This window comes from Rhinolophus hipposideros, assembly GCF_964194185.1.
Source record: "Rhinolophus hipposideros genome assembly, chromosome: 14".
Taxonomy (NCBI): domain Eukaryota; kingdom Metazoa; phylum Chordata; class Mammalia; order Chiroptera; family Rhinolophidae; genus Rhinolophus; species Rhinolophus hipposideros.
In genome coordinates, this window is record NC_138060.1 from 46,184,688 (window position 1) to 46,211,729 (window position 27,042).

At 39.9% G+C, this 27,042-nt stretch overlaps 1 protein-coding gene across 11 annotated transcripts in view; it reads right to left on the reverse strand.

The window, feature by feature from the left end:
* Positions 1 to 27,042, reverse strand: part of NEK10 (NIMA related kinase 10) — a 181,899-nt gene that overhangs the window by 133,131 nt on the left and 21,726 nt on the right. For 3 of the 11 annotated variants that reach the window (XM_081071836.1, XM_081071832.1, XM_081071840.1), the window contains 6 exons: positions 25,958 to 26,056; positions 14,849 to 14,933; positions 6,138 to 6,179; positions 4,528 to 4,606; positions 3,287 to 3,354; positions 1,210 to 1,289 (listed from right to left, as the gene is read on the reverse strand). In XM_081071836.1, coding sequence (XP_080927962.1) covers positions 1,210 to 1,289; positions 3,287 to 3,354; positions 4,528 to 4,606; positions 6,138 to 6,179; positions 14,849 to 14,933; positions 25,958 to 26,056 — 453 coding nt within the window. Of the gene's footprint in view, positions 1 to 115; positions 170 to 1,209; positions 1,290 to 3,286; positions 3,355 to 4,527; positions 4,607 to 6,065; positions 6,180 to 14,848; positions 14,934 to 25,957; positions 26,057 to 27,042 lie in introns of those variants that run through there. The other 8 variants (XM_081071838.1, XM_081071833.1, XM_081071842.1 and 5 more) reach the window with 6 other exon arrangements.

The following is a 27,042-nucleotide window of genomic DNA, read 5'->3' on the forward strand; positions in this document are numbered from 1 at the left end:
CCACGGCACACAAAAACACGCAACAGTAATAATGAATGCCACTCAGCAAGACGCTGCCACATATGGACTGAGCACAGCGGTGAGACACTGATACGCCAGGGTTATGGAACCTTACCGAGCTGTTTGTACAGGGCTCCCAATGTAAGCGCACGGGGGCAAGTTCACAAACTTAATTGTCAGACCTGGTATGTATACACAATTGAATGTTATTCAGCCATTAGAAAAAAAAAATGAAATCTTGTCATTTGTAACAACATGGATGAACCTGGAGGGCGTTATGCTAAGTGAAACAAGCCAGACAGAGAAAAGCAAATACCAGTTATATGTGAAATGTAAAAACAAAAACAAACAAAAAAAACAAAGGAAAAACCGATTACACAGAAACAAAGAATAGAATGGTGGGTGGTCCACCAGGGGCTGGGAAGAGGGGAAAAGAGGAAGGTGTAGGTTAAAGGATAAACTTTCAGTTAGTTATAAGAAGAATGAATACTGAGGATCTAGTGTATATATAGTGACTATAGTTAATAATACAGTATTGTATACTTGCAAGTTGCTGAGTAGATCTTAAATGTTCTTATAACATATAGACACAAGAGTTAACTATGTGAAGTGATTGACACATGAATTATCTTGATCTGGGTAATCATTCTACAATGTATAATGAATCATCATGTTATCCACTTTAAATATATTAAATTATATTTGTCAGTTTTCAACAAAGTTGGGGAAAAAACAAAAACAAAGCAATGATCCACTTATTGACACAAAAACATATTTAAAGCTCTTTTATTTAAAATATTTATGAACATCTATAAGGGGACAGGTTATCTAGATTTTTTTGAGGGTAAAAGTGTTTGAAAATATTTTATATGTTAAAATAAATACACAGAAGAGAATGGGAAAAGACAGGAGATTCAATTATCAAAGAAATATTGTGGTGATTTGGAAGTAGAAGTAACTGAGGGCTTGATGCAAGACTAGGTAATATTTCTGTTCAGAAAAAAGAAAGGAAAATTTTAAACTGTGATTTGCCTTTCCAACTTAAGTTTTAACGTGATGCTTTTGCGTCCAGGATCCTCTTCAACAGATTAACAGTAAGCCATGCTTAGTTTTCTAAGTAGGTAACAAAGTAACTAGAGAAACTAATCTAGTTTGTATCTCTCTCACCTAAACTGCTACCACAGCAGAACTGCAACACATATTACTTACCTTTCAGCTAAACTAGCCAGGGCCAGAAGGGCACCCAATAGAACATTAGTATCTTGGGCACTGAGTAAATTCACTAATGTCTGAAAAAAAGAAGTAAAAGAAAGTTTAATCATGTAAGTACCACCAGCTTCTTGAACATATTAATGCTTCTTTCTAAAGATCATAGAGGCTTAACCTCAGAAGGAGTTCTGTTACACATTCACAACATCCAGTTCTGTACAGCGAGCAGGCGTCAATCCCCTCCTTCTTTGGAACGCTTGACACTAGCACCCTGTAGCCATTCCTTGCCCAGGACAGAAAGGGAAAGGGACAAAGCTACATGGCCAACCTGGTACTCACACTGCTTTGATGTCCAGCTGCCCAAGAGGGCTGCTTTGCCTCTTCTGACCCCTCCCCAAGGAGAAGTGGGGAGATTGATGACAGGAACACTGGTCATAATAACTAAGGACATCCATATAATACTGGTAGCGACCAATCACTAAGAACACATTCTGAGTCAAAAGTTGTGCTAGGTACTTTCCAAATTATGGAACTGTTTTTCACCAAAATGTTGAAAACTGTCATTTTTTTCCCCACACTAAGCAAGCTATGTCAATACTACCAAGCACTCCATTTGCCTCTCAGATTTCTAATTACTGTTAAAAGAATATGAATTAATGCTCCCAGGAACCATCATAAGTAGCATGACTTAACTTTGAGTCTGCTGTATCTTATCAGTTACCTTCTCTGAATTCCTATTAATGCAAATGCATTTCTCTTCTCTCTACATTTCTAGAACTGAGAGTTCCCCCAGAAGTACACACCCAAAGACATTCTAAGCCGTAGCTGCAACAGCGGCCAGGATGATTTTTTTATTTCTATGTAGATCCCCTCCTAGCCTCCCCTCCCCCCCATATGATTGCCTGCATTTTTTATGAAGCTATCATTATCTGTATTTCTCTGATCCTCTTCTCTTTTTTCATCTCCCACTCCCTTTCTCTCTCTGTCTTGTCACATGATGTTTTCCAAACTTCAGTCACTGACATAACATTTTCACAATTTTAACCATGTCTACCTAACACCTCAGCGCTATTAAAAAATGTTCTTCTAAGAAATAATATCAGTGAAACATATAGCTATTTAAATGAAAATGTTGACCTGTGTTATCACCTAGACTCATCCCCTATACATGAGCAGCACCTTGGGCCACCTTGCTGGAAAGTAGCCCCCTGGGATATAAGAACACAGCAGATCATTGAAGCTTGGCTCTAGGCAGCTACCATCTGAATTGTTTTTGCTATAAATATGAATGTAGTCTGTTTTGGTTAAGTCCGCATTCAACCATCTTGACATGGACATTTGACCCATATGCTTATGTGATTATATAGGTTGATTATAAGATTGAACCATGAGAAATTGGCCTATAGACCATGGCAATTTCATGTGGTTCAAACCAATATAACCCTGAAACTCTTTTTTGGGGAATGGAAACTAAATCTTTTTTGAAATTGGAATGTTCCAAATTTTATATGGTAGCTATTGTTATTAATCCAACTTTATAGATGAAACCTGAATAGCCTCTGGCATTTTAATAGAAATTAAATGAGCCAAAAAATACTTTTTACCAAAATCTGCTGTTATGGAAGTCTCTCTTGCATTAAATAAAGTAAGCTCGCACTCAGTGAAACTCTTAAACATGAAATTGGGCTTTTCAAGATAAGAGAATATAAGACTTCCTTCTGGTGCCCTATGGATTATATGTATATATGTGTACATACATTGTATTTGTAAACACACACCTAGGGCCAGTTTCTGTATAGTCAAGGTTTTTCAAGCAACATTTACACTCAGCAATAGATTTAGCTGGCATTAAGTGGCACGAGAAAAAAATAAAAAAAGAGTTTCAGAAAACCCCTATGTGCTGTTTCTGTATTTACTCCTTGGGCTGACAAACAATATAAAAGGGCTGGGAGACATTTACAATTTGAGGCCAGGTTAGATTTGTGAATTATAACAACAAGGGTCTGGACCACGAAGGAAGACTCAGAACAGCACTGCACATGGAGCTGAAGTCGTACCTTTTCCCAGGGCCACTCACCTTGTGGACTCCACTTGTGGTGACCCATTCTCTTTGGTCTTTGACAGCAGCAAGTTTTTGAAAAATATCTACAAAAGAAGAAAATAACTCAAAGAGGGATGTGGAGCTTGAAAGGAGCAGCACTCATGGAACCTCAGGTCTGAAGCAGGGACGGGCACGCAGAGAAAGGGCAAATGGGCAAACAGGTAACACAGGAGGAGCAGTGGAGGGAGGAGGGACAGGGTTATGTGTTTTACTCCAAGAATTACCTCCTGAGCTCAACCAGTATTTATTGTGTGTTACCATTATAATAACGAGATACGGAGATAGCAAAAAAGGCACAACGCTCCTTTGACGCCAAGTTAAATGAGTTCCTTCACAAGCATTACTTACAAGCTCAAAGTGCAATCAATTCTTCAAAGATCCTCCCTGTAAAGATTTCAACTTTATAAAGAGAAGAGGGAAAGACAGAAAACGTGATGGAACTGGAGAGGTTCCTCAGCCCAGGGAAATGGCTATTCTCAAAGAACCTTCCTGGTGCTTAGGCCACATACCCTTTCTCCCTGTAACTGAGGGTCAGTGTGCTCTCCTGTAAACAAATACAGGAAACGAGCCTATTCACAAAGCACGGGCTAACATCCCACAACAGCAGGAAGTCTCTGGCTCATCAGACCTGAAGAGGATGGAAAGTAGGCCTGGGAAGTCTCCAAAGAGAGAAGATTCAGTGAGGAGAGAATCACTCACCCACACAGATCAATATTTTTCATTATTGTCATCACATTAGGGTGTGTGTGTGTGTGTTTTTTTTCTTTTTCATTTTTATGTCTGGAATGTTCCACATTTTTTGAGGTAGATATTATTATTAACCTAACTTTATAGATGAAAACTGAACAGCCTGTGACATTTTAATAGAAATTAAAAGAGGCAAAAAATATTTTTACCAAAATCTGCTGTTATGGAAGTCTCTCTTGCATTAAATAAAAATAGCTTGCACTCAAAAAAAAAAAAAAATAGCTTGCACTCAATGCAAATCTTCTTAAACATGAAACTGGGCTTTTCGAGGTAACAATTGTGATCTAAAAGTCTTCCTTCTGGGTATATTTTGGCACTGAGTATAACAATTGGCATGGACTCTCCACACCATAACTGTATGGACACACTCATAAACATTTAAAGTACGTATCCCTTTTCCTGCTGCAAACACCATACTGCTTATTCTAGCAAGTCCAGACAGTTGGCTGTGTCTCCACAACAACGCTTACATGTCATGTTGACCAGCTTATCCACACTGTGTTGCTCTTCTCCGTAGCCCAGGTACTCATTAGCCACAATCTCCATGTACTGCAGGAGGGACCAAACCAAGAAAGTCAGAAGAGAAGACACCAAAAGCACACAGGCAGGTGAGACAAGATTGTGCACTTCTGAAAATGAGCTGTAGGTGGTGCAACAGATTCACCAAATAATACTCAGTGCTTCTGGGCCCGTTTTACTCAAGGGCAACAGGTGGTCTGGGTTTCTGGATTCTTTGCCCTCTCTTGCATGCCCTGAAGTAAAGGAGGGACCGTGTAAAACTGTATAAGCTCTCAAAAGTCCCAAAATGACTTGTAAATGAATGAGTTGGCCGTGTAATTTAGTCTCCAAATATAAGATACAAATAAGATGCATAATATTAGGTTGGTGCAAAAGTAAATGTGGTTTCAAAAGATTTAAAAAAAAAAAAAAAAAAATTGCAAAAACCGCAATTACTTTTGCACCAACCTAACACATAGTACACAGAATTTTAATTATTCAACATACCTTTTTAGTAGAATTTTTATAACACACTGATTGATATATTTTGTTGATCTTATGTTTTATAAGATCCTAAGTTATAGCTAACCAGCATACAAGCAGATAGCAAAAATCAGAATAAAATGGGTAAGAGTTACTATGATAATCTCTAACTGTGGATAACTGATTATAATAAGAAATAGGTTCAGAGAAACATAAATTTCTGACAGGATAATGAATTTTAAAGTAGATAAGAAGATCCTTTAGAAATTTTTGAAAGTCTATTTCATTAAACGAGATAAATCTCCAGCCAATTAAAAAAAAATCTTACAAACGAAAGCCAGATTATGTTGTATCAATTTCCCAAGAATTAAAATAAAATAGATATAACATTAAATTGCCATTAAACTTAATCTTCCTTTAATAATTCAGAATGAGCTTGTAGGGCCACGGGCTTACTATGAAAACCATTCTTTCCGTACATGCTATAGGTTTTAGGTGAACAGATTACTCCATCTCAATGCCATGCCATGTTTCATCATATTAATAAACCCAAACATTTGATTGGCTCAGCATATATATTCACCTGCTTACCTTCCCTCTATAGTTACCAGAGCAAAAAAATAAATGAAGTCAATCAAGATCCTTCCTCACATTTTCTTTTAGTTGTTAATATTTTAGTGAGCATGGCAATTATTTTTCATTTTGTGAGAAAGTTATGGACATCTTCATAACCAATATTTTCTCCCATAATTTGGTACGTGCAGTGCTGAGAACTTGGGCCAGTCAGCCAAGGCCTATCTCTTTTCATTACTAAGTAAAGACATGTGACCTTTTATAGCACTTTCTCGTTTCAACAGGCTGGGTAAAGTGAGCCAAATTAACCAGAACAAAATGTCATGGGTCCCACCCTGTTCTGTGAGGATCTTGCCCCACGCTCACAGGTATTAACCCTGCCTGCTCCTCCCCTTAGCAGGCAGCCTAAGGTGTAAAAAAAAAAAAAAAAAAAAAACTATCTTCTGTCACATACCTATGTTATCCTTGCCCAGAGCCATGGCACAAAATGGAAAGGCAAGACCAGCCACCGCACAAAGAATCTTACCTGAGCTAGGTTTTCAATCCCACCCAAGCTATGAAGTATTTCCTAATAAAATAAAAACAACAGAACATACATAAAAGATGAAGGTGGAAGGAAACATGTATTTTGCATGCAATTTCTTTATTAAATCATGAGATTTATAACTATTTTTTGAAGGTCCACATCCTAACATAAATATGGAAAATTTGAATGCTTTTCATTCATACTACACTTAAGATAAACTGTTAATAAAAATGAAAGTTGGATTGAGATTCAGAGAATGTAAATACGTTCAGAACTGCAGCCTGGCTCCTCATTCTTTTTACTTCCTCCCATGTCATCATAGAATGTCAGAACTGGAAAGTACTGTTAGATATCACTCCCTTCAACCCCCTCATGTTGCACATTAGGAAAACTTTTTTTTTTTAACTTTTATATATTTAGGTGTGTTTTTCCAGGACCCATCAGTTCCAAGTCAAGTAGTTGTTTCAATCTAGTTGTGGAGGGCATAGCTCACAGTGTCCCATGTGGGGATCAAACCGGCAACCTTGTTTTTAAGAGCACAGTGCTCTAACCAGCTGAGCCAACCAGCCACCCCCCTGGAAAACTATTAATAAGACCCAAAAAGATAAACCATTTTGCCTAAGCAACAAGCCGGAATAAGAATACATTGCCACCAATTTCTAAATTCACTTCACACAGAATGAGGAAAGCCTGACCCAGGAGGCCCTGAGAACCTTCCTCTCGGCCTCTGCCTAATGTGGTCTGGACCGGCAGCATCAGCCTCACCTGGGAGCTGACTGGACCTGCAGAATCTCCTACTCACCCCAAACCTGCTGAATCACTCTGCATTTCAATTTCAGATAATTCGCATGCACTGTAAAGTTTGAGAAGCATGGCTATACTAGACTAGACTGCAGGGCTTCTCCTTAAAATGATTAGGCTAATGGTCTTCTTAAAATCATACTCTAACCCAATATAAGGATAATCATTGCAACACGTCTCCTGATACAGGTCTTTAAATCCAATTCCTGACAAAAAGGCATTTCATTCCTTTTCTGAAGCTGACCTAAAAGTGTGAATTGGGGACTGATGAGAAGGGGTGGGAGGCTGGAGTCGTGCAAGGGGCTGGCTTGGAACTCTGGATTAATAGTACATCTTCTCAGGTTATCCAAACCGACGTATTTCAGGTGGCCCTAACCTGTTTAATTAAAGCTATATTGACGTCTCTCTTCTTATTTAACATGCACACAAGGAATTTTTTTGAGATATAAACATGAGCCATCGTTCCAATTCTGGGAAATGCATGGGGATGAGGACATGAATTTGAGCGACGACAATCTAGTTCCACCAGGAAGCCGACTGAGTAGGCCGGCCAGGAAAAAGGCTCAGGACCTCAGGGCCTCCTCGGTCAAGGTCTCCTCAGTCTGTGTGAAGTGAATTTGGAAACACTAAACACATCCATGTTTAAATTAAGAACAAAGGGACATTTATAACTCGATTAAAAATAATTTTGTGACTACCTACTAATTTGAATTCTCATCATTGCTATTCACTCTAGAAAAGCTGCAATGAAAGAACATAAGAATATTGTATACATTAACCCTAGTTATGGTAGGATATTTTATACCTATAAAAATAACCTTTTAAAACAAATATTTATTCAACAAATTTTTTTTTCATTGCTGTTATGTGAAAACCCTGAGACAGGCTCTGAAAAGGACACAAATATGTAGATGACAGAGACCAACTTCACTGAGCTTTAGACAAGCATAAGGCAGATATACAAATAAATGGAATTTAAGATACAATTTGGTCAGTGTTATAAGAAAGTTATATATGAAGTGCTACAGTACCCCAGAGGAGGGACACATCATTTCCTGTTGAGCAAAGTAAGAAAAACTTCATAAGGGTGGGGGCCTGTGAATGGGCTTAGAAAGATGGATAGATGTGCTGAGAAGAAATGTGGGAAAAGGGGAAGATAAAGGAGATTTCAAGCACAGACAATAGGAGGCTCGAAGGCACACAGAAGTTGTGTAGAAAGAACACCAAGAAGTTCTATAACTGCGAAGCGCTTCCGTAACTCCAGGAAAGGCTTTGTTGGAAACAATGGTAGAAAAGTGGGGTGGGATCAGTCCGTGGGAGGACTTACAGACGATCCTGAATTTGAACTTTATCATGCAGATCATAAAACCCAATGGAAATGGGTGAACAAGGGACAGATCAGAATCAGCTGTAAGGAGTTTTAGAATGAACTGGAGAAGAAAAGTGTCAACCGGAAGCCCGGCTGGTTGGCAGTGGCAGGAGGAAGGCAAATGGGAGGTGAGAATAGTCTCTGGAGAGATATAGTCAACTAAACAGGAAGACACATGGGAAGAAAGGGAACAAAGTTGAAGACATCACCAAATTTGAGGCTGGATGACTAGGGGACAGTGACATGATTAACAAATACAAGGAAGGAGAAAATAATAGACTAGGTTAGAGGAGAAGGCTCAGTTCGGACATGTTGGGTTGTTGATGGGATATGCAGGTTAAAAAACAAAAAAGTACAACAGGCCAAGAAAAATGGGATAAGGGCAAAAGGTTAAAATCTGGGAGTCGTCGACATGAAAGAGATTTAAATTTGAAGCTTGGGAGTGAGAGGACACCAAGGGGGGGAATAATGTTTAAAGGACTGTTCATGGTCATGGTCATTTTTCAATATTCACCTTGACGAGAAATATATCTATCCAATAATCAATATTAACAATATGGGACTAAGTCAGTGTTTCCCAGACTATGTTGTGGGAATAATCATTCTATTCTGTGCAGAGGGTGGTATTAGACAGTATAGCAAAAAAAAAAAAAAAAAAAAAAAAAGAATTTCATGATCAAGTTCAAATTAGCTTGGGAAATGCTAGGTTAAACAGAGTTTAACAAATTACTTTATCGAAGGACTCCTCAGAGCTTTTAATCTGCTGCATGCACTATCAGTCTCCAATGGGAGAACTAGCATGAGGATTTTTCTAAACATCAGTAATCGAAGCACACTTCTTTTCACAGTACGCTTATTAACTCCTGTGGAACACAGTTTGAGAAGCGCTGTTATAAAGTATAAAAAGGACAAAGAGGCTTTGTTACTCTCAGATAATTTTGTTGCTATGTACTCTTTAAAATTTACCCTTCATTTATGAAATAAACACTTCCCCCCATGCTCCTATGGAGACTGGAATGAGGCCAGGAGATTGCTCACAGACCCATGGTCTCTCTTGTATTTCCTTTGGTTGTACCAATGAGTTGCTCTAACCTGAGAGCATCAACTGGAGAAAAGCAAGACCACAGGTATGCACATACTTGGGTTTAACAGTTCTGGTTACTAATCTGAAAAGCAAATATGACTGCATGCTTAGATTACAGCGATGCCTTCCCTGTGCCCTTTCAGACCTCAGAGTTTTCTCCCTGGTCTCAGGCCAGAAGGTCACAAGACTGCATTCTGTACTTCTGAGCCTAATGACCTGGAGACGTTCTCTTACTCAATCTGACCTACAGTTCAACTTGCAAAATGTGAACAACATCCTTGCTCTGCCTAGTCTCTGAGTTTTTCCTTTAAAAAAAATTATACAATAATATAATACAGATAATAATTATGTCTGAAAAAATAGAGCACACTGCAATGCTAATATGGGTGTTACCAGGACACCGTTATTTTTACCACAGCTGAAAATGTCAGCACTATTAGATACTCTCGTCCTAAACCTATTCGGCCACTAAATCAATGCTGAACACACTGCAGTGAGCCTTTCAACTGAATCACTAACATGATCATTTTATTCTTCTGTTCAAAACTCGTCAGTAGTTCCACACTGCTTATTCCTCCATCACAATTTTAAGGCCCCTCTCGGCACTGCTGAGATAAGTGAAGACTTATCCTTCCAGGTGTAATAGCAAATACTCTTCTAAGAGGCTGGGCATATTATACAGAGGGTGACAAAAAAAATGTATACACACTTGAAGGAAGGAAAACTGTACTAAAATTGTAATAATGTATACCGATAACAAAAGATAAACACAAGTCACATTTGACTTCTGCAATTACAAGAGGTGCTCAAAGTGGTTACCATCAGCGTCCAGACACTTCTGCTTACAGCGAACTACTGCTTGAGCAACGCTGACCAAAGTGTCCACTTGTATACATTGTTTTGGCACCCCCAGTATTTGTAGGGGTGAGTAAAAGTTTTCTACCCTGGAGTCTGGAGGAAAAATGGTGCCAATTAGGGTTTCCAGGTGGGAATTCCTGCCCGTTCTCAGGAGTTTTGTTTTTTTTTCGCTTTCCTGGTCCCAAATCCCGAGATATAAACTGTTTTCTGTTCTCCACAATGAATCGTTTCCACAAAGTGACAGCCAATACTACCAACCACCTGGTTCAAGGAGCCGATTTTCCCGATTTTCTCACCAACTTTTCTTGGGATTTGGGAACGGAAAAGTGAAAAAAACTCCTGAGAATAGGCAGAATTCCCGCCCAGAAACCCTAGCAATAAATAGGAAAAATGTCTAAGAGAAACATTGTGAGTAGTACATTTATTTCCCATTGTGGGTATTACTGGGTTCAAGGAGCCAATTTTCCCAATTTCCTGACCAACTTTTCTCAGGATTTGGGAACAGAAAAGCGGAAAAAAAAAATCCTGAGAATGGGCAGGAATTCCCACCTGGAAACCCCAACGCCAATAAAAGCATTAGGAATTGATTCTCAATATTCAAGGTGAGCGGAACAGTGGAAGCGGTCCACTTTCAAATCATTGAGTGTGCTACAACAGTAGTTCTCATACACTTTGGTCTCTGCCCCCCTTTACATTCTTACACATCACTCAGAACCCAAAAGAGCTTTTGTTTATATGGGTTACGTCTATCTATTTTTACCAAATTGAAATTAAAAGTGAGGAATTTTTATAACACAAGAGTATACAAGCACATTTCCCATCAGCCATCAGAGCCATGACATCATCACAGTTCTTGTAGTTTCTGGAAAACTCCACTGCATACTTATAAGAGTGAGAGCAAAAAGGCAAATAACATCTTAGCATTATTTTGCAGGCAGTTTTGACTCTGTAGAACCCCTAAAAGGATTTCAGAGACCTGTAAGCATTTCCCAGACTGCACTTTGAGAATCGCTGTGCTATCATGTCATCAAGATGGCTGTTCAACATACCCCTGGAAATCAGGTTAAACTTAGATTAAACGAAAAGTTTGAGAATGGAGTTGTGTATTTGTGAGCAAAGAATAACAGCAACAACAAAAATGATCATTGAAGCCAAGAGCTTGGAAGACAGGAAAGAATATGATAAAGAAAGTAACTTTGGGAAGGTTAACACTTAGGGAAGTAGAATTTATTTTAAACAGAGCAAGTAAATATTATAATATAGAAAAGCAAAAAATGCCGAGGAAGAGCTAGGGGTTCTCAGAGCCTGAAGGCAAACAGAAAATGCGGTAAAGCTGTGTGCTGCTAAACAGAGGTTGGGGAATGCAAACACTGAGATAAGGCCACTCAGCTTGATTATCTTTTTTATTGTTGTTTCTAACGTAATTGTAGTTTAGGAGCTTTTAAAATCATTGCCTTATCTTTGATAAGTAATGGGCTGCGGGTTCCCTATAATGACTTCGGGTAGGCATTTATCTTTATCCTGCTGGGACTCTAACTATACCTGAAATCTCAGAACACATGTCTTCCTTTAATTATGGAAAACTCTAAGCAATTATGTCTTCAAAAATGCTTCTCTTCCATTCCATCCAGTCTTTTCTTGCTGGAATCTCCATTAAGCATATATTGATGCCTCTGTATACTGGCAGGAAGATCCAATCTACAAGCCACCAGTTTGCAGCCTGTGGGTCAAGGAATGATGACTGAACCATGACACACAATGGTCTATATGAATGGCTTCCAGAGAGAATCTTGTACACAGAATTCAATTCAAAGTTATGTCATACATCAGTTCCAGATAGGAAAGAACTGGATTTTTTTTTAAAAATGTATCCTGACCTTTCAAAAAAAAATGTAGTAATGAAGGTAAGATAGAAGATTTGAGGGGCTATCTGGCTCAAGAAAAGGGCATTTTTATGATAATGGAAAATAGAAAGGGAGCCACTGACACCATAAGAAAGAGAACAGATGGAAGAGTAAGCCTTGGCAAAGAGGAGAGATATTTCTCTGGAAACAAGAAGTACAGTTGCATGATAATTCAAACATTTCAAGGAACAAAGAAGAGAAAATAAGAGAGCCCTGGCTGGGATGGCTTCAGTTTTCCCTGTAAAACAGATGATGTAATTTGATGAGAATGAGAATGACTGATGGCGGGGGAGGGGGAGACATAGAGATGGTTTGGAACAGCAGCTGTAGATCCTGCAATGCTATTTCAACAAGGGAGGAAAGGAATGTCTAGCTATGTTGCAGGCTTGCTGAGATTCACCGTCATAAATTGTCGTAAACGCCTGAATAGCTTTGTGACTTCAGCCAACAATTCTTGGCAACTTAAGATGTTAAACAACTGCCTGAGCACATGCTCTTCTTTGTGGAAAGAGATCCAGGAGGAGAGAGTCAGAGAGCATCCCCTTCTAAGGAAAGACAAGCAATCAGTTGGAGATATAATGGAATGTGTGTTTCGGTCAGAAAATCCCATAAACAAAGAGGTCATTGAATTCTTTCCTTTAGAGAGCAGTACAGTCAACCCTGTTCCAATCAGTCAAGAACTATTAAGAGAGGCAATAAGTTAGATGGAGATCAGCAGACCATGACACAATTGTCATCAATTATCTGAACACACAGGACATCTCTAAGGCAAGATTTTTGCTGACTTCTTTCTGTAAGTCAAAAAACTAGATTTCCTGCTAAAAAATCCACCTTCCTCCATGGCACTTTCATTAATATTATATACATTGGGCGGCCGGATGGATCCGTTGATTAGAGCGTGAGCTCTGAACAACAGGGTTGCCGGTTTGATTCCCACATGGGCCAGAGAGCTGCGCCCTCCACAACTAGATTGAAGACAACCTGCTGCAGCTGAGCTTCTGGAGGGGTGGCTGGATGGCTCCGTTGGTTAGAGGGGGAGGTCTCAACAATAAGGTTGCCAGTTCAATTCCCGCAAGGGATGGTGGGCTGTGCCCTCCCCCCGCAAGTAAGATTGAAAACAGCAACTGGACTTGGAGCTGAGCTGCGCCCTCCACAACTAGATTGAAGGACAATGACTTGGAGCTGATGGGCCCTGGAGAAACACACTACTCTTCAACATTCCCCAATAAAATTTATATATATATATATAATGTTCTCATCCAAACTGACACATGCTGGAGAGTAAAACAGGGTCCTATAAATAATAAAGTAGGAATAGTGAGCACAGTGGGACAGATGCAGGCAAAGTGGAAATATGGTCCATCCTTATTATATATGACCACACAGAATTGCAAACGGCAGCTCAGAAATGCACAGAACACACAGTTTTGTATGGTTCGTCATGAGGGAAACAGAAAGCTGTGAGTGACCAAGACAGAACACCATCAGGGTATGCCCTGAGTCCGTATGTTCAAATGATTGTGGTTAAAGTATAATAGCACAAAGCCAGCTTAGAACACAGAAGAAGAAAGATGGTGATTCTCCTAAAGGAATGATGTGAAGCCACCATGACTCTCAGAAGACTCAAATCAGACCAGGTTCTGCGATAGCTGGCTAGTACCCAAACTCTTGTTTTTAAGTGCCAAGTTTGGAAAGATGGTTATTGGGATAATGAAAGAAAACACATTTGACTCAAATAATAGTTCATCAATAGAATCAAATACAAAATCAAAGATCTTCAGAGTGAGCTGAGCTTCCTAGTAGCTTATCAGTTGTTTATCAGGGCATAAAAGGAAATACTTCTTGGGGGAAAAATAATCTGTGAAAATTACTGAAGCACGCATGAGTAATAAGAACGGCCTTCAGATATTGAACATTGGCGAGCAGCAACAATAATGATTAATAAGCAACCTTGAGGCTTTGGGGCCATGGTTCTCAAACTGGGGTCCCCCAACTAGCAGGATCAGCATCACCTGGAAACTTGCTAGAAATGCAGAATCTCAGGCCTCAATGTAACTGACTGAATCAGAATCTGCATTTCCAAGGTCCCCAGGCGATTTGTCTGTACATGAAAGTTTGGAAGGCACTAAACTAGAGGCAGCACATTCAACTAAGTAGTGGGAGGAGGAAAACATTCTTGAGAAGCCTCCCCTGAGACAAGTGGGAGCCCCTTCCACACCTCCAACTCAGGGGCTTAGGCTGGCCATTGGGAAACGCGTGGGCTCTGGAGCAGCTGCTGAAGGTGCAGGCCCTGCCTTTCCCCCTGGCTGCCTCTGACGGAGCCTGAGGAGGCCCCACTTGTCAATGTCGACTTGGACCTAGTGACCTGCTTAACCTTGAGCATACCTGAAGGTGTGGCCAAGTGTACACCTCTCTGAATTGCCTATGGTTTAAAATGCTAGGTAAGAATGCTAGTCATCCATTTAACCCCATAGGTAATACAGTAAAAATGTACAGATTTTTTTTTGTGCCCATTAAATCACTTCTATCTTTTTAAATAGCAGATGATAGTCCCCAAATTTGGAAGCTACTGAGTTGTGAGAGAAAAGAAAATTAACATGGTCTGCTTCAAAGAAAAGCCCACCAGTTGTGTTTTTTTTTTTATTTCATCTTCATTACAAGTAAAATACATTTTTTTTTATTTTTTCCAACCAACCTGATAACATGGATCCCGCATTAGTAGTCTCAGACAAATTAACACTCTCAGAAAATGAATAGATGGGGCATGATTAACCCACTCTCTGAAAGAAAAGAAACAGGAGATAACATGTTTTTTCATGTTTAAAAGACCAACGTGACTATTCATGAACAATGCAAGAGTATGAAGGAGAATGAGGAACACATAATGGAATAACACTAGTTTATTTCAAACTTAATCTGCAATGAAGACTGTTATTTGGGACTTGAACATTTCATCCATTTTTTGCAAAACACATATAAATCATATAAAGCATCATCATCGCTATGAAATAGAGGCCTCAAAATTATGTGGTTTTTAGTGCCCTTACGGACTCCAGGCAGCCCCTGACCAAAAGAAACACCTAGAAGGTCCAATAATTAGGTTCAACTTAATCAGAATGCAAGCCCTAATAATTTAGCATCCATTTGAAGAAAAAGAATACACATCCATTAAAAGAAACACATTTGTATTTTATGCTTCAATAACCACATTTACTTATTAATGGTGTGTGTGCACCTGTGGACACTAAACAACTTTTCGTGCCTTGGAATCAGACTGGGCATCACCATCTTTGTGTCATTTTCCATCTGCTTTTCATCATAGCAGCCACGGAAAACCCAGCTTCAGAAAGATATGCCGTCATCTAAAGGAAGGTAGCATAAGCTTAACGTGGAAATCATAAGCTACCTTGAGTAGTTTGCACTGTGTCTGACGGATGTCGTTATCACTGTCGTCCTTGAAAATATAAGAGCCCATGACACCCACGTGGGTTCTCTGAAGCCCCCTGGGCACTTCAGTGGGCAGTTTGGGTGCCAGTGCTTTGGGGGCTTCCCAGGCCAACCTTTTTTAACACTGGAACCTCCCAGAGAATTAGAAAGATGTTCTCCATTGTGACATGAGGCCAGTCACAATGCAACTGTTCTAACCAAAGCGTACGTCGTGGACCAGAAGTCACCAACACAGTACAGCGTGGACTCCTGAGGCAAGAGAAAAGGAAGGCTGAGCACTAGAATTGCTATTGTGTGCATTGCCTAAATCGTCCATGGAAAGCAATCCTGCCAGTTGATACTCGTCTCATGCTGCCCTCTAAGCTAGTCCAACAGTAGAACAAAAACCCAACATAAAATGTGCCTGCTATTCCATTCTTAGCGAAGAAACTCTGAGGAAGATAACAGGAGCTATTCCAGATTAGAATCCACATCATTTCTCCCACCCTCTCCCACCTCCACAGCTGAGCTGCTTGTGCATCCCGCGAGGTTAGGATACTTTAAAAACCTGCCTCTCCATCAAGCTATGACCCTAAGCTATGATCCATTAAGCTATGATCCTAAGCCAAGTCTAGTATGGCTTGTCCCACATTAATCCTTAGTGGTAGAATTCAGCTGTCTCCTCTACAGTTCTGAGAAGCTCAACTCCGCCCCCAAACCTGCACATCTCAAACCCGAGTGCACAAATCCCACCGTCCTTGAAGGCAGAACGAACAACTGTGGTTATTGACACCGGAGTTGTCACCCCACCCTCTTCCACCTCCACTCCACCCCAAGCCATTCACCATTCCTTCCATCTATGAAGACCTAGCTCGTGGGAAGGAGGTTGGTACATACACTTTTCCCACAGCCTTAGATTCCCAGGGATGTCGGAGTGTTCCTTATAGATTCGAGCCCCCAGCAGAGGACTGTGTTGGTGGGGAGAAGCTGAGTAAGCTGTGCCAGAGCATTGCTGGTTGAGGATTATTCTTCCTGCCATCACCAAGGCTCCTGGCAGGAGCTGCTCATCACAGCAAATGTCAGCACCATGCCCCTTTCTCCAGCCCAGGCACATGACAGTGACACCTTTGCTATGAAGGCAAAACTCGGTTTCTTCTGAAAATAAGGGTGGGACTCAACCCACCCCGAGGCTACCAGCTGGGAAGAACCATCCAAGGCCACACTGGGAAGCTGCACGCACCGCAGTTCATCCTGAGTTCCCCACGTGGAGAAAAATAAGGCAAATTTGAAATATACTTTGAATTTAAAACCATCGCTTATAGGAACACTTCTAAGGATGTGGCTATTCTGAGGCTTCTATTAACAGAGAGAACACCTTCAATCTTTATAAATAGGGAGATGACACAGGACTACTTTCCCTTGCAGGTGCTGGGGACAGTTAAATATAGCATGTAGCCTAAACTGTAGTGCGAAGATACTACACCCGAAAGACTTAACAGAAATAATGATCAAGTTGCAACCGCTGCTGGCAACCTAACAAGGTTTAATGAAGATTGCTTTACATTATTTAAGAGGAAAAGGCATGGGACATACTAAGAAATGATTCGCGGTACAAATATGTGTGCACTTGGTATTTTTCCTAACTGTATACAATCTTCATGAAAAAAGTTCACGGCCTTTCCAAATGCTTTTCATATTAAAATAAAGATGAAAAGTTTTTTGTTTCCTCTCCCCTCTAAAAAAAAAAAAAAAAAGAAAAGAGAAGAAAATTCCAGGTTTCATGTTTAACTATTAAAGGAGTGTAAATAAATGAAGAGTTCCAGAAAAGTCTCAGAGTTGAAAGTTCTATGCCAAGCAAATGGCTTTCTTTTTTTTTTTTTTTCCTGCAGTTTTGGGACAGAAGCCCAAAGCTATTAATATTTCTACATGATTCTGGCCTCTGCTGTTGTAAATGTAAATAGAATTCCTCGTGTCTGAGTCCTCTGGCTTCTCCGCTCTGAAGGAGCAGTTGTTCCTTCCCTGGCTCCCCGCCCTTAACCCCCACAAGAACATGGCACCGTGCATGGAGCTCTGATATTCAAGGGGAATGGCGTGCTCTGTAAGATGATCTATACCTCTGTTTGCCAAGAGTTGGGGGACTAGGAAACACATAACTTACAGAGAATTACAGAGAGAAAAACTGACAGGACTGTAAAGCAGGGTGCCTTGATTTTACTGAGGCAGCAGCTGTGGCCTGCAGAGCTGAGTGACTGGCCCACGGCTGCCCATAAGTGCAGAGCCGGTGCCTGACTCCCGGTCACTGCTCCTGCCTTCCCTCACTTCCTCCTGGGTCCTACACGAGGGGAACAGTCACGAGAAAGGGACTCTTCAAGTCTGTTACTATGGCAGCCCGAGTTTTCAGCACAGTGACGAGGGGGTCCTTTGAGGCGGCTCTGAAAAACTTGTCTGTCTGCAAAGATAGTGTTTCCCTGGGGGATATGTCCCAATATAGCAGCCACACAGCCGCAGATTCATAAGCAGGCAAATATTCTTCCCCTCTTGTGACTGAACTTTTGCCACTGCCTTCACAGGACTATTAATACATGGCAGTGTGATCAGCTCCCGTGGCCTTTGTCTGTGACCACCTGCCATATCACTGTCAGCATCAGATGCCACTTCCTGCTATCAATATAAAAAGAGAAGGAAAAATGGTAGCACCAGAGACAAGGTATTTGGAAAGAGAAAGGGTAGCTAAGGTTTCACTCTGCACCGTAGAAGAAACCAATTATGTGATGTGCGAGCTCCCTGTGAAAGTCAGTCATGAAGCTGTGGTATAGAATGTTGAATAAAGCTGTGAGCACCAAGATAAATGAGAGAGCCAACTGGGCTGGGGTTAACTGAACCCAGGGGCTGTTGCAAATGCCAGAGGTTACAACCTATCCCCCCACTCATAACATGCTTCCCTCTGACTCTCACTCAGAATAAGCAGCAACTTCATAATAGGGTGTTATTTAGAGTTCCCTTTTCATGTTGTAGTTCTGTTTTCACTAATACCAAAAAAAAAAAAAAATCACCACCACCAAAAAAACTGCCACCTTTAACTCAAAATTTTAAAGTGGAACAATTCAAGCCTGTTTCAAGTTAAATACTACTTCAAATTCATAAGACAGAGCCCTATTTTTTATATAGTTGAAAAGTAAAAATAACATCAAAATAGACATGTAAACCTTGGAAATAAGAAGAAATTGATTATAAATGAATATTCAAGGACTCTTTACTGACTTGTGCCACTATTCTTTATGGGTCTTTGTTCTTCCTCTGTGTCTCTCACTAGACCTAGTCCAGAACAGGCACCCAATCAGAAGTCCATCCAATGAATCATGGTTCCTAAGCTTAGAGAATATCTTCCGGTTGTCGTTTCTTCTACATAGTTGATGAGTTTCAGATGTAGAATGCTTCCAAATATTTACTCATGACCTACTAGGAGCCAGGTACTGTTACGTGCCTAGGGACACAGCGTGAGACAAAAGCATGGACTTGTGTTCATGGAGATTACCTGCTAAAGGGAGAAGACCAGTAACACACACACACACACACACACACACACACACACACACACACACACGTATATATATCAGGTGGAGACCAGTGAACAACAACAAAGCTTAAGGGTTTGGGGAGTACTGAGGATACTATTTCAGTAGAGTCAGAGTTCTGTGATAAGATTAGCACCTGAGTGAATTGAGGAGAGAGTCTACGTTAAGTAGACAGGCTCTAGGTGGTGTTTTGTGCAAGGAACGGCAAAGAAGCCCACGGGGGCGGAGTAGGCTCAGCAAAGACAGAGTGATAGGAGCCGAAGACTCCAGAGACGGAAGAGCCAGACCTGCCGGGCTTTGTAGAATACGAATAGGGACTTCGGACTTTTTATTCTGGAAAGTCGCCGAAGGCTTTAAGCAGAGGATTGCCATGATCTGACAGAGATTTTGAAAGGCACCTCTTCCATATATGGCGTTGAGAGTAGCATAGGAAGTCAAGGATCCAATCAGGGAGCCCAGTTAGCCTACTGCAAAGGGCCAAGCAAGAGACAAAGGCAGCTGGGACTAGGTTATTAGATGGGGAAGACTAAAGCTGAGGGGAAGGCAAGTAGAGTGAGAAAAACCAAAAATTCTGTTGCACACGTTAACTTGGCGATGCCCAAGGAAGAAGGCCACCAATCAACATGCGAGACAAAAGATGAACTGACAGCCAGTGAGACGTACACTTATAAGGCACAGACTCTCAAAGCAAAGCTGACAGAGTAGTTCAGGGATGGGAGGACTTTCATAAGTGGGAGTGTCTGGAGACCGCTTGATTTTAGCCGTGAGAATGTGGTTTTTGGAACGTACGTGTCTGTTGCTTATTGCCTGGCTCTCAGAAGCTCATGTACCAATGGGAAATTGTCATTTATTGATTTGGCCAAGTTAAAACTGGTTCTGGTGGTTACATGTGGCCAAAGAACAAGCAGTCCTTTCCTGGGACAGTGGGAGCATTTTAATGTCATGCCTATTACACATCCAAGTGAAAGAGTTTCACAAGAAGCAGTAGTAAATAGTAAAAAAGACAGGACATGATTGAAGCGATAATTTTCTGTGGTGCAAAACTCAAAACAAATATTAAATATATTTGGATTAATGAAGAATCAGGAAATCAGCAAGGCACAGGAGAAAATAATACCATTCAAGATTGGCTTCAGAACTGGGGGCTTGACCCCAACCTCTCAGCTACCTCATCTACCAAAGGAGGCTGCACTGGATTTTTCTTTCAGGATCCATTCCACCTCTGTAATTGCATGCCATTTTATACACCAGGGGGGCCAAAAAATGTATACAAGTGGACACTTTGGTCAACGTGGCTCAAGCACTAGTTTACCACAATCAGCAGTGTCTGGACAGTGACGGTAACCACTTTGAGCACCTCTTGTAATTGCAGAAGTCAAATGTGACTTGTAGTCATCTTTTGTTATTGGTATATATTGAGTATTACAATTTTAATACAGTTTTCCTTTCTTAAAATGTGTACATATTTTTTTTTGGCACCCTCTGCGTTTGTGTGTATACACACACACACACACACACACACACATACTTTAAAGTTTGGAATAAACTCTAAATAACATTTCTGGAGAAATAAAAATGTAAGCTAGATATTTGCTCCAAGTTAGGTGATGGAAAGAAGAGGAATCATTATTCTTGCTTGAGGATTACATGAAATCCTAGGTTCTTGAAGCTTATTTTCTTCCTTTCTACATTTAAGGTTCTAAAACTTCAAGCAAAAAAGAGACAAAAAGACAAAATCATAAAGGATCCTCGGCCAATGATCCAGTTCTTTTAGAAAATCTACTCTGAATAAAAGCAGAATACAATTTTGTATGTGCATAGTAATTTTTCATGTAAGTGAAGAAAAAAAGCATAGAATTAAAAAAAAAGATTAGAAGGAAATATAACAGTTAATATAGTTATTTCTAAGAGTGGTATAAAGACTAAATTTTCATTTTTTATAATTTTCTGTGTTCTTCAAATTTTTACGGTGATCGAAACAATTTAATGCAAAGAAATTGCGCTTCCATACCCTCCTAAAACCAACATCAATAGCTTGAGTTGGGGATACAAGATCCAAGTCCTGTTCTCCAGGACTTGTAGTGGGGCGGAACATGGGCCCAGGGCCACAGGAAGAAGTGGAGGGGCAGGCCAGTTGAGGGGCCAAACTCCCAGCAAAAGAATGAAGTGGGGCAGCAGGCTTCAGGCACTGATGAGAATAGGCCAAGGCTCAGAAGTGAGATTTATAACTTTACAAGAACAATGAGTGGTTCACTCTGACCATGGTGAGCCCAAAGGATGCAACAGGAAGAATCAAGAGAAGAGGCCAAGTAGGAACATGATCTCAGAGAACTCTGTGGACCAGCTAAGGAAGTGGAGTTTCACCCTGGCCATTACAAGGTTTTTTGAAGTACCTAAAGACCCAAACCTGAGACTTTGGGGACCTTAATGAAACAGTATCCAATTTCTGGGGCTGACTTGGAGACCTCTCTAAGGAGGCATGAACTGTCTGACAGACCAAGGTGACCAGGCTTCTCTTCTCGTAGACAACTAGGAAGCTTTCATAAGCCCCTTTTTGGCCTTTCTACCACCTGGTGAGATAAAAATCACAGAAAAAGCATCTCTCCATCAACTTCATATATTTTAAGAACTTAAGACAATGAAGAGATTGTGGTTACGCCCTAACTTCTGGTTCTCTCCTCTCACCTCCCTGGGACAGGGACCAGATGGCCAATGCTGAGGGGATCAGGTCAATTTCAAAAGAAGCGTCACTTTCATTGGACCTGGGCCCAAGCATGGACATGGACAGAAAAGATCTGATTGGTAAACAGATAACTATGTAGGTCCTCTTGGTTAGATGTTTATGTGCAGCTCCCAGAACACTTTCAATAGCATTTCTAATAAGATTGTAATGGTTTGGGCCAAATGTTTTCCCCTAATTCAAGCAGTTCTCAAGCTCTTGTATGGCATGTAAATATCTTCCTACAAACTCTTCCAAAACACTTCAAATTTACAGCAGATATTTCAGGAAATGTGATGTAAAATAATGATACCAACTTGTTGTTATCAGTAAAGTGACTGCCTTTTTGGACAAAGAGCGTCATGCTAAATAAATTAGTTGGTTCTCTTTTAACTGAAATTAGAGAACCTTGGACATAGTCTCTTCTATGAAAGTAACACGTGGGGAAAGAAGGAATATCCCAGCAATTGTAGGATAATTTTACCAGAAAGAGGCCAGTTACGTGAACCCACTTTAAAACAAAATCAAGTTTCATATTAAGTAGCAGGGGCAAGATTCGATTTAAATACTATCTTTATAATATGAATTATGAAACTAAGATACATTTTATCTTACATTGACAAGATTTAAGTTGAAACACTAACTAATTGAAACACTAACCTAATAACTAGAACAAAGCAAGAATGAACTCTGCTGACATTTCTTGGCATGCTTTTTCTGACAAAATCATACAACATGATCCAGTATCCAGGATTTTGCTTTTGACTTTTGCAGCATAAAGAGGTTCATTTTTGCAAATACAGTAGAAAAATTTATCAATTCTTCCTAATGTCCTCTCCTAATTTTTGTTATTCAAAAATGCTTTTTTGAAGTCCCATCTTATCATCTTCCTTGTTAATACTCTCTTTTTCAATTCAAACTTACTTTTAGTAACTCCATAAAATTCTACATCTTTAACAAAATTCACAAGTTCATTTCACAAGTAGATTATATTATATTTGCATTGTATTATAGAATCTTCACATCATTTGGCAATCATCAAGGAATGCACTAACAGAGACGGAGCTCAGAGGAACAGATACACAGAAGAGATACTTGAGTAGAGTTCTGTTTTATAGATGGTCAGTTAATTGGGAAATATGACAATTTTGTGACTTTTACCTCTCTACAGAACCTCATGACAACCTCATCTTGGATACCAGGCACTTTCTTTGTAATTTCCTCCAGAGGAGAGGAAAAAGCGGTGGATTTATTTTCTAACAGCAGACTCTAGTCAAACAATGTTACGGCAGAAAGAAAAGTTGAAAGATCAAAATTTGCTTCCATACTCTGACACATATCAAGATTCATTACCAAGTGACCTCAGATTCAGAGGCAATACGTTTTTTCACTTGCCCTTTGAGATCTACCATGAGGTATTTGCAGTGTTACCTTATCTGACTCTGGATTAACAAGTCCTGTTTCGTTTCAGATGCTGCCTGGCAATCTCATTTCTGAGAACAAGGGAGTAATTACAGGTCAATCTCAGGAAAAAAACTCAGGAAGGAGGTATCCAGAAGTGTGGTTCAGGGGAAGACTGCATTTGGGTAGAGTGAAACAGAATAGGAACAATACGAACAACATCTATTGGGCATAAATCAAGAGAGGAGTTAGAAGGGGCTCCCACTTTACAGATGAGACTACATTCCCAATTGGCCATACTCTCAAGGAAAGATTGAATGGCATAACATCCTGAATATGCCCATCTTGTCTATAACCAGAATTGGACCAAAGACCACACACCCCAATATCATCCAGCCTTTGGTAGTCTTAATATAGTTTATATTTACCACATTTTCCCTTATTTTGGGATAGTGAGTAACTATTTGGCTGACTAGAGTAGGCTCTAGTAGAGTCCTTAGAAAGAAAGGAACCACATGTCCTACTCATCTTTGTATTTTCACCCATTCACTCTTCCTTCTCAATCATTTGCACTCTCTATCTCTCTTTTTTGCACATAGTAGATGCTCAACAATTGGTTTACTGAATTGAATCCAAGCCTTCCAGCCGACATTAACTCTGATGTTCACAAAGAAAGGGGATAGGAAGCCACACCAGAAAAGAAGCTGAGATGTACTTCTTCTATAAGTCTAAAGTCAGAGAGGGTGGGGGGACATGTAGTTCAGCTAAGTTAGCAAGGTTATATGGGGTGAGAAACAATGGAAGACCGTCAGACTTAAGCCATCTTTTACCCAACTCTGCTTTTAAAATAGAACTGAACATACCAATCTGTCAGCAGCCAAAGGATGACATAAAAGGATGCTGTTGATGTTTGACATTCCTGAATTCCTTCACATACTATGAAAGCAAAGAGATCTATAATCATCTCTTCCTGGACTGAAGATTTCCAGGGACTGCTCATGTTGCAAGCCAGTAATTCCATCCAATAGAAATGACTCATTAATCACTAAGATTTGAAAAGGTTCTGACAAGAGATCTCTTGACTTCAGATCTGTTAAGATCTTTTTCAACTATTGGATGCCAGCCTTTGCCCAATTATTTTCCTTAACAATATCTGCATCTAGTGCCCTTTGTTAGGGACATAGCAAGGTGTCTACATCTTTAATACAGGAAATCTGCTTCCTTCCCCAAAGTACCAACCTGACAAATAGCCTACTGAATATCCTTGAAGAGCTATGATAGCTATCTTCAAAACAAATGAAAGAACTTCATTTTCTAATACATTTCAGGCATAATTATTGTGCTACTAACCATTGTTCCACTCTGTTCAAACTCAAGGAGAAACAGACCAGGACAACTTCAGGTCCTTCGCAATGTTCATTAATCTTTCAACAATCTTTGCATGTATCATCAAGAACTGAGCATGGACCCAATTACATATCCTTGGCAAAGAGTCTGTGCTTCTTGTATCAGCTGAGCTCGTCTAATAATCTTCCACTTAAACCAAGTACAGAGGGATGACAGATGCAGTCCCAATTCTGGATTGCTTTAAACTAAACCAACATATTTAGCTGTCACTGTCCAGTACTTAAATACGCAATACTAAGTAACCCCATCCAAAAGATCAAATCATTAGGTCACCCCTTAGGCTGCACTGAGTAGCTGATTCATCATGGAGGACCCATCCAGATGATGTTCTACTTAAAGTCAGTTATTGCACTGGGCCAACACAGAGTTTTACTTCAGTCAAGGCATTAAATTATTATTACTTCTCTTATTTTCCAAAATAGGAGTGATTTTTGTCTCATCTCACTGGGACAGAATTCAGATAACTGGTGGGGAAGCTTCAAGGTTTTCATAGGCCTCTGTTCAGCAGGTGCTTGGGGAGGGGGGTGGAGAATGTGGGTCCCTTGGGAAGAGGAGAAGGCCAGGCCCTACTATAAAGAATGGTGGGAGGCTCCTTCGTATCTGGCAGCAGGACAGCCAGCTCTCGCTTTAAGCCGAACAAAATGGATAGAAAATTCAATCTTGACTGCAATCCAGCAGCAATGTTCTCTGAAAACCCCTGATATTGGTGAGAGAGAATCCAGAGGACTTGCTAACTAATCCTTCTCTACAGTCCCACTCTACACCTGTGTTAAAACAAAGGCGAGCAAAGAAAATAATGTTTGCTTTGGTCCTGAGGTGAAATATTGTTATCAGGCTATGACTGAGTGGCACATACTCATCATTTCCTCAAGGTCCAGGCTGGGCAGCCCATTTAATCAGTCTTTGTATCGACTACAAAAGTGTACTGTGAGGATGTTGTCATGTGTTACCCAATATCTTTCTCATAAGGACCCAGATAATAAACTCCTCCTGAGTATCTAAACTCAAAATAAGGAAAACTGTAACTTGGGTATTTTCTCATTTTACCTTATTTATCATAAAACTCAGCTAAATTCAGTACCAAACTAGAGTAATTTTAATGAGATCATCTGTAATGCCTATTCGTTCACATCCTCCTAAATGGCTTTTTCTCTGTTTTATCCTTTAAGTACATTGTATTCAATCTTGTAAACTGCTTCAAACCATATGCAATAGATATATAAAATACGCCATTCTTGGGTAAATGTCTGTTTGGTCTTTCCTGGGACACTCTTACCTGCATATGAGTCTATTTTTCACCAAGGCTGTAAAGATTTCCTGAAATAGTTTATGCTGTGGATGTTTGCTGAAATTCCTCTCATTCTTGTAGTTTATACTGAGATGAAACAAACAGAAAAGTATTTTGTAATAAAAATCATTTAGGCTGCCTCAAAGTTACCAATGTAGAGAAAGATCACCTGTATTCATGCAAATATTGAAGGATTCTTGGATTTTAATACAAGTATATTGCTAAAGGTAAGTATCAATTGTTAAAAATATCTGGCTGAGGTTTTGTCAGTGGTAGTAAAAAGCAAACAAAACAAAACAATAACAATAACAAAAACCTGGCAGCAGTGGGAAAATGAAGGCTTCTTTCTATTTAAGTAAAACTTGTTTAATAAAGAAAAAAAAAGAAAATAGAAATTCAGTTATAAATATTAAAGATTATAGTCTATGAGTTTTTGTTTCTTCATTTGTTGGTCTTGTTCCTTTGTTGTTTTCAGTTTTAATTGTCACCCCCGTAAACTTTAATTAAAAAAAAAAAGTTGGGAAATTTAAAAAATATATTATAGTCAAGCATATACTTCATTTTAACATATTAACTAAATTATTCCCTATAAACACTTCACAGCTAAAATTGGTCAGAGGGCATGTGGAGGGAAAGAATGACTGGGGCTCATTATCCAGACAGCTGGCAATCGGCAGAGGATCCCCCTTCACTTTTCTACCCCTCAGTGGCTGCTATAACTATTAACACCAGTGGTTGTCATACATATTTCCTTGTAGACAGTAGAGATTTATTAAACACAGCCTGTGTGTAACAAAGTCTTCAGATAGAGCTTCAGCTTCTTTTTTCTGATATTACGGCCATCAAAGAGGTTAAAAATACCCTAAAACATTTCACTTTAAAACTAGGAAAGGATAAGTGACAATGAACAAAAGGGTCACCCTGCTATAGATACATGATACAACACTTTTGTGCATATTAAAGTAAACCAATTTTAAGACCTAAACCAAATAAACTGGAATTACATGAACGTACAACCTCAAAGGCAATCCCTGCAGCCTTATACTGCCATCGGTACTTTTCTGGCTTCGCAG